This window comes from Rhinatrema bivittatum, chromosome 2 (assembly GCF_901001135.1).
Source record: "Rhinatrema bivittatum chromosome 2, aRhiBiv1.1, whole genome shotgun sequence".
In the NCBI taxonomy this organism is placed as follows: Eukaryota; Metazoa; Chordata; class Amphibia; order Gymnophiona; family Rhinatrematidae; genus Rhinatrema; species Rhinatrema bivittatum.
The window spans coordinates 108276822-108289261 of NC_042616.1; the positions used below are offsets into that span (position 1 = coordinate 108276822).

At 43.8% G+C, this 12440-nt stretch overlaps 1 protein-coding gene across 4 annotated transcripts in view; it reads left to right on the forward strand.

Moving 5' to 3' along the window:
• The window catches only part of WDR37 (WD repeat domain 37), a 298132-nt gene that overhangs the window by 112103 nt on the left and 173589 nt on the right, over positions 1 to 12440 (forward strand). For all 4 annotated transcript variants that reach the window (XM_029588540.1, XM_029588542.1, XM_029588543.1 and 1 more), the window contains exons 4-6: positions 4333 to 4429; positions 8054 to 8149; positions 8335 to 8399. In XM_029588540.1, the coding sequence (XP_029444400.1) occupies positions 4333 to 4429; positions 8054 to 8149; positions 8335 to 8399 (258 nt within the window). The remainder of the gene's footprint in view (positions 1 to 4332; positions 4430 to 8053; positions 8150 to 8334; positions 8400 to 12440) is intronic.

Below are 12440 nucleotides of genomic sequence, written 5' to 3' on the forward strand. Positions count from 1 at the left end.
TACTAAATTGAAATAAAAATAAAATAAAAAAAAAGTATAACTGCCTATCAGTATTCTAAGGTGAAGTACATCTGTACATACATAATAACAAATCATTAATTCAAATAAATGTATAACCTGCAGCAAATCAATATAAATGGAAGAAAAATTCTAAAAGGACAATAAATTATAATTTCAAAATAAAATGCTGCCTAGTTCAAATCATGCTCACACTAGCACTAAACTGAAACCACAATGCACCAAAGCCTGTTTAAATAAAAAGCTTCTCACAGGACAAGCAGGATGGTAGTCCTCACATATGGGTGACATCACAGGATGGATCCCAATCACGGAACACTTTTGTCAAAGTTTCTAGAACTTTGACTGGCACCTACTGGGCATGCCCAGGATGGCACTAACCCTACAACCAGCAGGGGGACCCCCCTTCAGTCTTCTTTTTTCCGTGCAGCAGTAGCCACATGGGTTAAGGAGCTCTACACAGATTCCTGACAGGAATTTTCCTCATGGAATTATTTCATAATTTAATACCCCACAGGGTATTTTTTTGCGTTCGTGGTGATCCGGTAAGTTTTTTACCCGATTCCGATTGATTCCCGTCTAGTTTGGCCCTTGCAGCCTACCGACCGTTGACCGCACCGTGGCTAAATTTTTTGAGACGCCATGGCGTCAGGGTTCCATCGATGCCCCGCCTGCACTTGCACAATATCCATTACTGATCCTCACAAGATCTGTGTAATATGTCTAGGGAGTGAGCATGATGTCCTTACTTCCACCAAATGTGCCCTTATGACACCAAAAGGTCGCAAGGCTAGAACGGAGAAGATGGAACTTCTCTTTCGGCCTCAAACTCCGACGCCGTCCATAGCCTCCACGTTTTCAGAGCCGACACAGTCTCTGTCCCGCCAGTATCGTGCACCGACCGGTGTCCGACCGGCATCGACGACTCTGTGGCCATCGACACCCTCTGTTCCTCCTCAGCATAAGGACCGAGGAGATAGTCGAGAAAAGCATCGACATCGACACCGTAGGTCTCAGACCATCGAAGCAGGCAAGTCCTCAACATCACCACTGTCTGAGCCGCCGCCGAAGAAAGCCTGTCCAGAAAAGGCACCATCCCTATCTGGCTCCGGGTCACCGAGGCAACCTTCATCAGGACCGGTGATAGGAGCCACGATTCCACCTCCAACGGTGGTCCCTCCGGCTACACCTCCACCTCCTCCTCTGGCATCAGGGCTCCACGCTCCAGGTTTCCGAGAGGAAACTTTTCAGCTTGGAGAAGAGACGACTGAGGGGGGATATGATAGAGGTGTTTAAAATCATGAGAGGTCTAGAACGGGTAGATGTGAATCGGTTATTTACTCTTTCGGATAGTAGAAAGACTAGGGGGCACTCCATGAAGTTAGCATGGGGCACATTTAAAACTAATCGGAGAAAGTTCTTTTTTACTCAACACACAATTAAACTCTGGAATTTGTTGCCAGAGAATGTGGTTAGTGCAGTTAGTATAGCTGTGTTTAAAAAAGGATTGGATAAGTTCTTGGAGGAGAAGTCCATTACCTGCTATTAAGTTCACTTAGAGAATAGCCACTGCCATTAGCAATGGTTACATGGAATAGACTTAGTTTTTGGGTACTTGCCAGGTTCTTATGGCCTGGATTGGCCACTTTTGGAAACAGGATGCTGGGCTTGATGGACCCTTGGTCTGACCCAGTATGGCATTTTCTTATGTTGGATCACATGATTCAAGAGGCCATCGGCAGAGCAATGCAAGGCATCAAGATTCCGCCGGTGCTGATTCCTGAACTGGCTACCGATCCCATTCCCGTAGCGCTGGCACCGCTACTAACAAGGATGGGAGCGCTGCTCGCCGCTTTTCCTCTGATGAATTTGGGGGCACCGATTGGGCCCAGTGCCCTCCTCTCCTATTCCTCTTTCATCGACAGAAGAAGGAGAAACACCGTTACTTCCTCCATCGGGAGTCCTACTGGTGCCGCTTCTTGATATTTGTAGGGCTGCTACCTGGAGTTCTCTCCATACCTTTGCAGCCCATTATTGTTTAGACAAGGCTGGAAGACAATATTCCATCTTCGGCCAATCTGTCTTGCGCAACCTATTTGCAACTTGATGTACCAACACCCTTCCGCCTACCCGTTAGGGTTCAGGATGCCCTCTTCCAAATTCCACCCCAGTCCTTGTGCCTATTGCACATCTTGGGTAGATTTGGCGCATTTCTCGGACATCCTCAGCTCGTACTCACCCATATGTGAGGACTACCATCCTGCTTGTCCTGTGAGAAAGCAGAAGTTGCTTACCTGTAACAGGTGTTCTCACAGGACAGCAGGATGTTAGTCCTCACGAAACCCGCCTGCCACCCTGCGGTGTTGGGTTCGTTATGTTTTCTTATTTTATTTTTTGGCACTTACTTTAGCTTTTAAACGAGACTGAAGGGGGACCCCTGCTGGTTGCAGGGTTAGTGCCATCCTGGGCATGCCCAGTAGGTGCCAGTCAAAGTTCTAGAAACTTTGACAAAAGTGTTCCGTGATTGGGCTCCATCCTGTGATGTCACCCATGTGTGAGGATTAACATCCTGCTGTCCTGTGAGAACACCTGTTACAGGTAAGCAACGTCTGCTTTTTATCTACTTTACAACCTAAACTATCCCCAAGATCAGTTAGAATAATTCTCAAACCTTAAGATGGCAATATGTTTAGTCCCAAAGTGTTTTATGGGTCCTGAGAAATTTTCCTGATTTTCAGAGCAGCAGGGATGGCGATAGAGCTTCTGGCAGAATAAGGTCAGAAATACTGTCTTTGTTCAGCTCACACTTGTTCAGATGTCCTTAGGAGAGTAATGGTGAAGGCCCTCTTCTTCCTTTTTTATTGAGTCTCTGTATTGACTAATTAAAGACTGAATTTTACATATGTATATGTCGTAATTAGTGCAAATTTATTGGTTTATAGTTCTTTTTCTCTTCAGCCTTCTTGAGTTTTAAATTCAGCAGTTGTTTTTCCAAGTGGCTAGATTGAAATTACCTTTCTATACATTCCTATCATTGATCAGCTTTGCAAACACTCTTTGTCTACTGAAAATTTAAGTAGAAGGCTAGCAATAGTCATATGATCTTTGCTGTTACATACACATTTAGTCCTGAGAGGCTATATAGCAAGATGTCATGTCCCACGATCCTTTTCTAACAAAGATGTTCTTTATAGTTTAAGAATTATGTCTACAGCATTACATAGTTTTCTGTTTTGCTGAACTACAAGAAATGAAGCATAGGGGCAGGATTATAATAAACATTTGATAAAATTTAGCAATGAGTATGTAATCCAGCGCTTCTCAACCAGTGTGTCGCCAAGCAGTGGCAGGTGTGTCGCGTGCTACCGGTCTCCCACTGCTCTTCCTTCACCGAGCGAGAGGCAGGCTATCTTCCACTGCTGCTGTTGCCGCCCGGGCTATCAGCACGTTCAAGCCTGGATGGGAACGGCAGCAGTGTTAGTGGAGGCTGGCATCTGCGGCTGGGCCTTTTCTTCTTCCCGCACCTGCCACCTTCCTGGCCCTGAACAGGAAGTGATGTGCAATGGGGTGCGCGGGAAGAAGAAAGAGCCATGCTGCAAGAAAAAGTAGTGGCGGCAGCAGCCCCGAGCAGTAGTGTGGGCCCGAAGCAAAATCAGAAGCAGCCAGAAATCGGCACAGGAGACAGCAGAATTAGCCTCCCGTGGCCGATGGGATTCTTCTTTCTTGGCCTGCGGGGGCTAGAGGAGGAGGCTGCTGCAGCTACCATTTGTGCTCGGGGGGGGGGGGGGGGGGGGCAGGAAATGAGAGAGAGAGACAGCCAGCCAGCCTGTCTGTAAGTGAGAGCATGTATTTGTGATTGTATTGGTTTACATTTTCAAATGTTAAGAGTTGTGATTGGTTGGAAGGATTATCTATCATAGGCAGAAGGATCTGAGAGGCCATGGATCCTGGAGAAGCAGGCTCGTGCACAAAACAGTACAAGGGTCTCTCTCTACCCCCCCCTGCTTATGTCATATTTTGTTAATAAAACAAAACATGTTTCCAAGGGTGAGTGTCCGTTTGTATTGTGCATTCCAATCTATATACGGTATATGATTGTTGGCATATTGTCTGAGATTGTGGTGTGGAGTGATATACTTTTGGAATTCAGATCTCAAGAACACACCTGTTTTTGAAAGGGCTGCTCCCACGTTGTACCTTTAAAAAAAAAAAAAAAGAGCCTTTAATATTTCGATAGAAAATTTGGGGAAACGCTTTTATGACTTCAGCAGTAACCACATAATATGCTTCATTTTCCCCTTTCTTGCCATGTAGGATTCAAAGCTTCCTTCAGCTATTCGGAATACTCTTTTGGAGCTTTTTGGACAGATAGAACGAGAGTTTGAGAATCTGTACCTCGAAAATTTGGAATGTGAGTATTTTTGTTTAAATAAGATACAAGTAAAGTGTTTTGTTTTAAAAATTGCTTTGGTATGGTCCAGGCTGGGAAATATTAGATAAAGCAACATCCATTTGGATGTTTTTATGAAAACTGGGTTGAGGGGTTGATTTGGGGATAGGCTTACAAAATAATTCAGTCACTGCTACAGAAATAATTTTTATAAGCTTTTGTTTAGGTTGTGTACCAAGTATAAAGTGACAGAAAAGTTAGAAAAAATATTTGCAAGCCATCTTCCCTGCTGCTGCTTGGACCCATGGAGAGAGTGCACCTGGGGTCATCTAGGCTGCCAGAAGCTGATGACATCACCGCACCGGGGGCCTACTAAAGGAGGTATCCAGCAGCGTGGAAGTGAGCCGCCTGCCCTGCTACTTCCTCGACCCATGGAGAGAGTGCACCTGGGGTCATCGAGGTTGCCTAACGCTGACGGCATCACTGCACCGGGGGCCTACTAAAGGAGGCATCCAGCAGTGCGGAAGTGAGCCGCCTGCCCTGCTGCTTCCTCGACCCATGGAGAGAGTGCACCTGGGGTCATCGAGGTTGCCTGACGCTGACGGCATCACCGCACTGGGAGGCCTACTAAAGGAAGCGCCTAGTAGTGTGCCGGTGCACTGAAGATGTGCTCCAAAGGGGCGCACCCCTTATGCTGGTTTTCTGATTGCTGTTTTGCCAGCTAAGGATGGGGAAAAAGAGGAAGGGGGAAGCTTTCTTTTCCTTCCTTAGCCCCTAGCTCAGCTCCTATTTATGGTCCAATGGATCGTCATGTTGTTTACTCCAGTTCATCACTGCACAAAAACGTGAGTACAGATCTGGAGGATACCTCCTTGAGTCCTGAAGTTCGATCTCCACCTCCTGTTCCAGTTATGCCAGCTCATATGTCACAAGAGGTTTTTTTTTCCTATCAGGTAACTGTTATTACTTCACCTTTGCTGGGTCACACTGCTTATTGGAATCAAATATGGAACAGGCAAATGATGGGAAGGAAGTCATTCCAATTCCAACTCCTCTGCAGGTTTTGGCTGGTGGTGCAAGGGGAAGTCAAATTTATCATCAACATCTGGGGAGATATCCGTTAAGGACATTTGGACAGTTGTTGTGGGTATAGATTCTAAATTGTCTAACACCGTTACCCAATTATGTCACTTTTCCAGGGATACTGCCAATAAACTGCAGGAAGTAGATGCTAGATTTTTATCCTTAGAAACTAAAGTGTCTGCTCAGTCTACCTCTATTACCAATTTGCATTCAGTGTCTAATGTAGGTATAAAAGACAAGGTTTTGCTTTATGCTAAATGTGAGATACTTGAAAACAGACTTAGGTCCAACAACCTTCGTCTGTTGAATTTTTCTCATTCTCGCCTGGTTTCAGGGGAAGCATATTTAAAATTTGAAACATTGCAATGCCTACCAGAGAAGAAATTCCTGTTGTTATATATGTGATAAAAAGAGAGCACCTGGTAGTGAGGAAGGGGATGCAGATATTTTGCATCCTGTTTTGAGTCCTGATCCATCTTTATTTTTGCAAACTTCTGATGATAATATTCCTACTAGGTCTACCTTTGTTGTTGCTTTTGCATTGACTGCTGATAAAGAATTGTTCTTTAAACAATATTTTAAATATAAGGATAATTTATTTTGTGATCAAAAAGTACAAGTTTTTTCAGACCTGTCTAGGGAGACAGATTAAGAGAAAGCAATTCTTACAACATAAACCTCGAGTTTTGTCTCTCGTAGCTATTTAACATTTCCATGTAAATGTATAAAAACATATGAAAAAAAATGTTTTGTTTGTGGACCCGATGCACCTGGAGGCATTTTTGTTAGATAAGTCTTCTTGATAATGTTTACTACTGATTGTAGAGGTGGAGATTAGTACTGTTTGAAATTTTCCTATAATAGCGGTTCCAGCATAATGTGGACTGTATATAGAAAGATGTGGTTTGCTTTCTTTACCTGTACTGATTTTGATATATGTATATTTTTCCTTGTTTTATGTCATGTTTCATGTTTCTTGCAATGTGATTTAAATCTAATAAAGATATAATTATGAAAAAAAAAATTTGATGGATTTTTCATATTCATCTTTTTATTGTCCATTTTTATTTCCCTTTGATCCTTTTCATTTCTCTTAAAATTACATTTTGTCTGTTCTACTGTTTGTCATCTCTCACCTTCCACAAACCAACCAGTCTTCATTTTTCTCCTCTTCCTTCCTATGTAAAACTTTTTCCTCCTCTCCTTATTCACTCCCGCAACATTTGCATTCCTTCTCTACTAACATCTTTCCCTCTCCTTCCTCCTTATGATCCCATCCTTCCTGAACTTTCTTTTCCCTGCAACTTCTTGCTCTTCCTTCATTTCTTTGCCATCTAGCCTCTAGGCCTTCCTCAGTCTTTCACTCTCCCCACAGCCTGTACTTTTCTTCTCTCTATTTTTCCCTTTCCTTCAGACTCATACTTGTTCTCCAATTCAGAGCAGTGGGAATACTTCCGGACACTTCTCTCACCTCCCTTGGGTCTGATAGTGCAAGATACTTTGTTAGCACAGTTTCCACTTTTTTATAATTTGTACTGGATGCACAGATTTCAATGAAAACTGCAGTCGGGGTAATTTGTACTGCCAGAATTGGGGAAGGTGTTGGAAGGTGATGGTTGGCTCTCACCGCTGCAAGCAGGGGAGGACATGAGGTGTTTGAAGGATCACAGGTGCTCTGATCACACGGAGATAGTAGAGACAGGAGGTCTTATAGGTGATGTGGGTTGTGCAGATGCTTTTCTACCATGCCACCTACTGACAGGAAGTCTTTACTCTTCTTGTCACCAGATGGCTCTGGAATAGAAAGAAACTTGCATTGCAAATATTAGGCCCAATATTAGATCACAAAGAATAAAGTTTGCTTTTTTTTAATGAAATGTGAACAGAGAATTTTGTACACTGCTAATGTTTTATAGTGTAACACAAATATGTTTCCTGCATATATCATAAGATTTACAGTTTGCTTTTACAAGATTTCTTCTATTCCCTGTCTGTAGCAAAATCCTTAGCTTCTAGTGTAGTCACATAGTGGATATCACACCACTTTTACAGCTGCATTAGTAAAGGTAGCATTCTAAGCAGTCATGTTTTGCAAGTGTTTCCTTCTATGAATTACCTTGATGCCAATGATCTTACCATATGTACTGATAAAAATAAATATATTTATCCATGCACATACACATCAGTTAATCTGTCAGCCTACATACTATCTCTCTCTATTATGTAATTTTAATCACTTTTGTTGCAATATAATTTGAAAAACAGTTTCATATAGAAGCGCAGTAGCTACATGGAGAGCTGTGTAAATCAGTTTGTCGGTCAGTTAGGAATATTTCTAGCTAGGTGGCTATAGCTTAGTTTGTTCTTTTTGTTTCCAAATGTTAAATGCATCAGTATCTTTGTTACAGCTACGGCAGCCCCAGTTTTCAAAACTTCTTTTCAGTCCGAGAAAAATGAGTGGATTGCCAAAAATGGCAAATGACGTCCCAAATGCTTATTAAATGGAATGCGTGGGTCATCTTTTTGAATGTTGGAACATTTGCTTGTTTTTAATCATTGTAGTGCGTAGAGAGATTGATACACTTAACGAGCGCTTGGCAGCAGAAGGGCAGACAATTGATGGAGCAGAACTAAGCAAGGGACAGCTGAAAACAAAAGGTAAGAGCAATGGTGGTGAGAAAAAGCCCCAAGTATTTTTCCTACTTTTTCAGCTGTATTAGCTACTTAGGTTACAAAGGATCAACTTTCTTTCATATGGGGAGTAATATTACCTAGTTGGTGTGTGAAAAATCTGACAGAGTGATTAATAAGCTAAAGTTTTTAATTCTCTTGTTTCCCAACAGCCAGCCACAGTACCAGTCAGCTTTCTCAGAAACTGAAAACAACGTATAAGGCTTCTACTAGCAAGGTATGACTTCACTGTTCCATTTGGCATCCATTTTAGCTTGGTGGTCTGTAGCAATGCAGCTTTGGACCATAGATGATTCTCCATGAAGATTGCAGTATAGCGGAACTTTTTTTTTCCAAACCGTCAAATCACTGCTGTAGAGAGGTTGAAAGCTTGCGCCATAGGTTGCAAATTTCATTCTGGTGTGTATTTGCACAAACATTTATATTATAGCAAATAAAACCAAATACTCTGAATGCAGAAGTCACCGTGCACTAAAATAACGCACTAGTGATAATAGCAATATACATTTATGTAGGGGATGTGTTAACTCATCTAGATGTGTAGCTGTAGTTGAATTGGCTGATTATGATAAGTTATGCTTCTAATACAAAATTGACTGTTATCTACGTAAAATAGTCTAAAAAAAAAAAAAACAACCCCCCCCCCATGCACAGATGATGATGATACTCAAAACTTTAATCTGGTATATTAAATAGGAAGTTCATCCTGCTGAATATTATGATGGGCATTATATTCCCCTGGTAAGTACAAGAAAGCGGCTGTAAGGAAAACCTGGGAAGAAGATACAGTATGTAAAAGAGATCAGAATAGGAAGTGGATTCCAACTACCAGAAGGCACAGGTGTTCTGAAGAGGAAGGAAATTCCCAGGCTTTTGCCCTATTGAGAGGACAAGAGAGCCTGGGTTTGGTGGGAGAAGGGTGAGAGCTTGTCTGAAGGGAAGGGTGGGGCAGGAACAGGAAGGAATTCTACTAGAACCAGATGAAGATATAGAAGAGAATGGTGGAGGTGTTGAGCAGCCCTGAGGATGAGCTAGAGCTGATGGGCTTGGTAGACGAGTGGTGGAAACCCCTCCAGAAGAGAATACACTCATGGAGACTGCAGGTCAGGAGCTTTAAGTGATCATTACCATAGGTTGAATGTAGTTACAGCCATAGTGAAAGGGGAAGCACAAACCCCAGTGCAAACTATGGTGGGAATTGGTAGTAAGAACCAGGCCCATAGAGCACAGCCAAGCTTTGGCTGAGCAGAAAGCAACTGTGAATGACGTGCAAGAGGATTAAGGTGAGAGTTGCTTTCATATCGCATGAGTTTGAGACTGATGTGGTTTGATAAAGTAAAGCTATAGAGACTTTAAACTACTGGAATAACCTGGGATTATTTGTGCTTAAGCCCAGCTCACCAAGAATATGAGCAGTACTCATGCAGTGGATGGCAGCGCACATATGTACCCCATCACTGCGCTTGTGGGTAGAATCCCACGGCACAACAGGGACTGGGCACCACCTATTAGAGTCAGCAGCTATGCACAGCCCAAAAAGCAATAAAAGAGTGCGTGATGGCACCTTTCTTGCTAGTGTCTCATCGCACCCTAAGTGCAAAAAAATTGAGGAAGATGCTATCTTGATGTGACGATGGCGGTCCTGCTATCTCTGGCATAGTTGTGCATTTCACCGACTGAGAGACTGCCAGTGCCTGAGGCGCTTGGAGGAGTAGATGACCACTCTGTGTCTGACCTTGCACGACTCGCTCCACTGTTATACTAACTTCTAATGGAGTCAGTATGTACAGTGTGACGACGGCATCCCCAGTGCCACTGGGATTATGACTATGGCCATCTCTGGTGGTGGGCAGCATTGCTCTCATGGAATCCACGGTATCAGACAACGCTGCAAGATGCTGAATGCAGCCCTTGAATTGGGGAACCCCATGGTAACCGATTGTGCCCATGGTGCTCTGCGGAGGTACCATACAGCATCCACTGGTGCCCACAGCGACAACAGCACCCCCAGTGCCAATAGTACCCTCTGCCGTCACAAGCAATGGATCACATCTATGACACAGATGCCATGCCCAGGGCTCAGATGGCGCTTGACCACACCACAGGAAACCAGCTTGCTCGAAAGCATGCAGTGCCATCAATGGTGCCCCAGGCACCTGCAGATATCAACAGCTGGGCGGCACCCATGTTGTACACGGTGCCCGAAGATGCCAATGACTTGCAAACCCTGCAGGCCAAAAACGTCCAAGGGTCAGCAGCATTGATGGGAGACTGGTGCCCAAAGGTGTTGATGGACCAGTAGTACCGTCAAAGCCCACAGTGTTTGAAGACAGAGGCCCTGTGGCACTGATGTATCACTGGGTGTCTCATGGTACTGACATGCCATATTGGTGCCCAAAGGAGCCAATGACCGTCGGCGTCCTCGATGATTCCCTTTGGCTCAGCTATGTAATCGATTGTGTCAATGCTGAGGGTTTAATGGTGTCCATGCCAGTGTCTATGGCTGAAATTAGCCTCGTCATCTCTAGCGCTTGGCAGCACTGATGGTGCTCAGAGCCATGCGGGACATCCAATCCTCCATGACCCCAGCGATTTGGCACTGTATGGTGGCGCTGGGTACCTAAGAGTGTTAGTGCCCAGAGCACCCGATGGCCTTATGCCATCAATGGCACACTTTGATGACCCTCAGTGTCCCTTCTGAACACCACAAAGGGGCTCGTTGGTGCCCCCAATGCTTGATAGCCTTGAGGGCACCGGACTATGGTGCACCCTGGACATCTCGGTACTCCAGTTTGCCTCATTATATGGCGATCCCAGTGCTCCCCATTGGCCTAGGGCTTCAATGGCGCTTTTGGGCTCTCAGGACTCTGTGCCCTGGCGGTCGATAGCCTTGAGGGCGACCAGGCGCTTGATTATGATTCTGGTGCACCCTGGTGGCGATGTTCACTTTGTTGAGAAAAGCCATGAATGGCATCGCTGGCAAAAGTGCCCGATAGCCTCCACAGCACTTGATGGCATTGAGGGTGACCCTGCACCTTGATGGCATCGAGGGTGGCTTCCATGGTGTCCAGGGTGACCATGGTGCTCAACAGCAGTCCTGGTCCCTGAAGTGGTCCAGACTACAATGCTTAAGGTCTGTGCTACTACTTCTCTGTCTAGGCCCATGGCACTCGATGATGCTCAGGTCGATGCACTTCCTCTTTGCCGCCAGCCAGGGCAATCGACAGCATGCACAGTGTTCTATGGCACCCACGATTCCAGTCCAGCAAGGCTGAAATAGAACAGGGGTAGACAACTCTGGTCCGCAAATGACACAAATAGGTCTGGTTTTCAGGATATCCACAATGAATATGCATGAAAGATATTTGCATGCACTCCTTCCAACTCAAGAAGCGGATTTTCCTACTTCAATAATATAACATAATGTGAAAAATGAGGTACTGGAATTCATTTTGGCTTGGCTTCAAAACTACCTGCAGTACTATATGCAGTCATTTACTCCCATGAGTTGTGCATCCGGTCTCCATATCTTGTATGAGTAATAATATCTGAAAAAACCCCAAATAGTGATGGTGTCTCAGATGTCAAAAATGTTTAATTCTCATAATCCCAAATATTCATGTGTTGAAATAGCCGTTAGTGTGTTGTTTTGCCATTTCCTTTCCTTTTATTGACAATTTTTGTGGGCTGTGGCTTTTGTTTCTCTTATTGATATTATACCAAGTAAAAGGGGCCATGTAATCTGACTGCCCTCTTTCTCTAACAGCCCTTGGCAGATCATACCCTTGCCACTCCTTTCAAAGTGATGTGAAAAAAGATCGAATGTAGAATAGATAAGGGAACAGCTAGTATCCAATTATAGTCAACACATAACTAACTGTAGGAACCTGTCATGAGTTACCTGATATCATTAATTGCTGTTAAAAATTGTACTTTATTAATATGTTTCAACACTATTTTATGATTTTGAGACAAAGACCTCAGAACTGGCAAAAAGAGGTCTGATTGACCGCTGATTTTGAGGCCAGTAAGTTCAATCACTGGTCTTTATTGTCTCCTTTGTTTTCTTTTTTTATAAAAACGTAATTGTTTCCCATTCCTTTCAGGAAATAAATATCAAATGTCTTTTTGTTGCAAAAAATTCCGCCTGGCAAAAAACCTCTGCCAATATCGCGGCAATTTAGTAAATATTTGAGAATGCTGCTCTCCAGCCAAATTGTAAAGGCGTTACATCACAGCTTTGATATCACAGCAACTT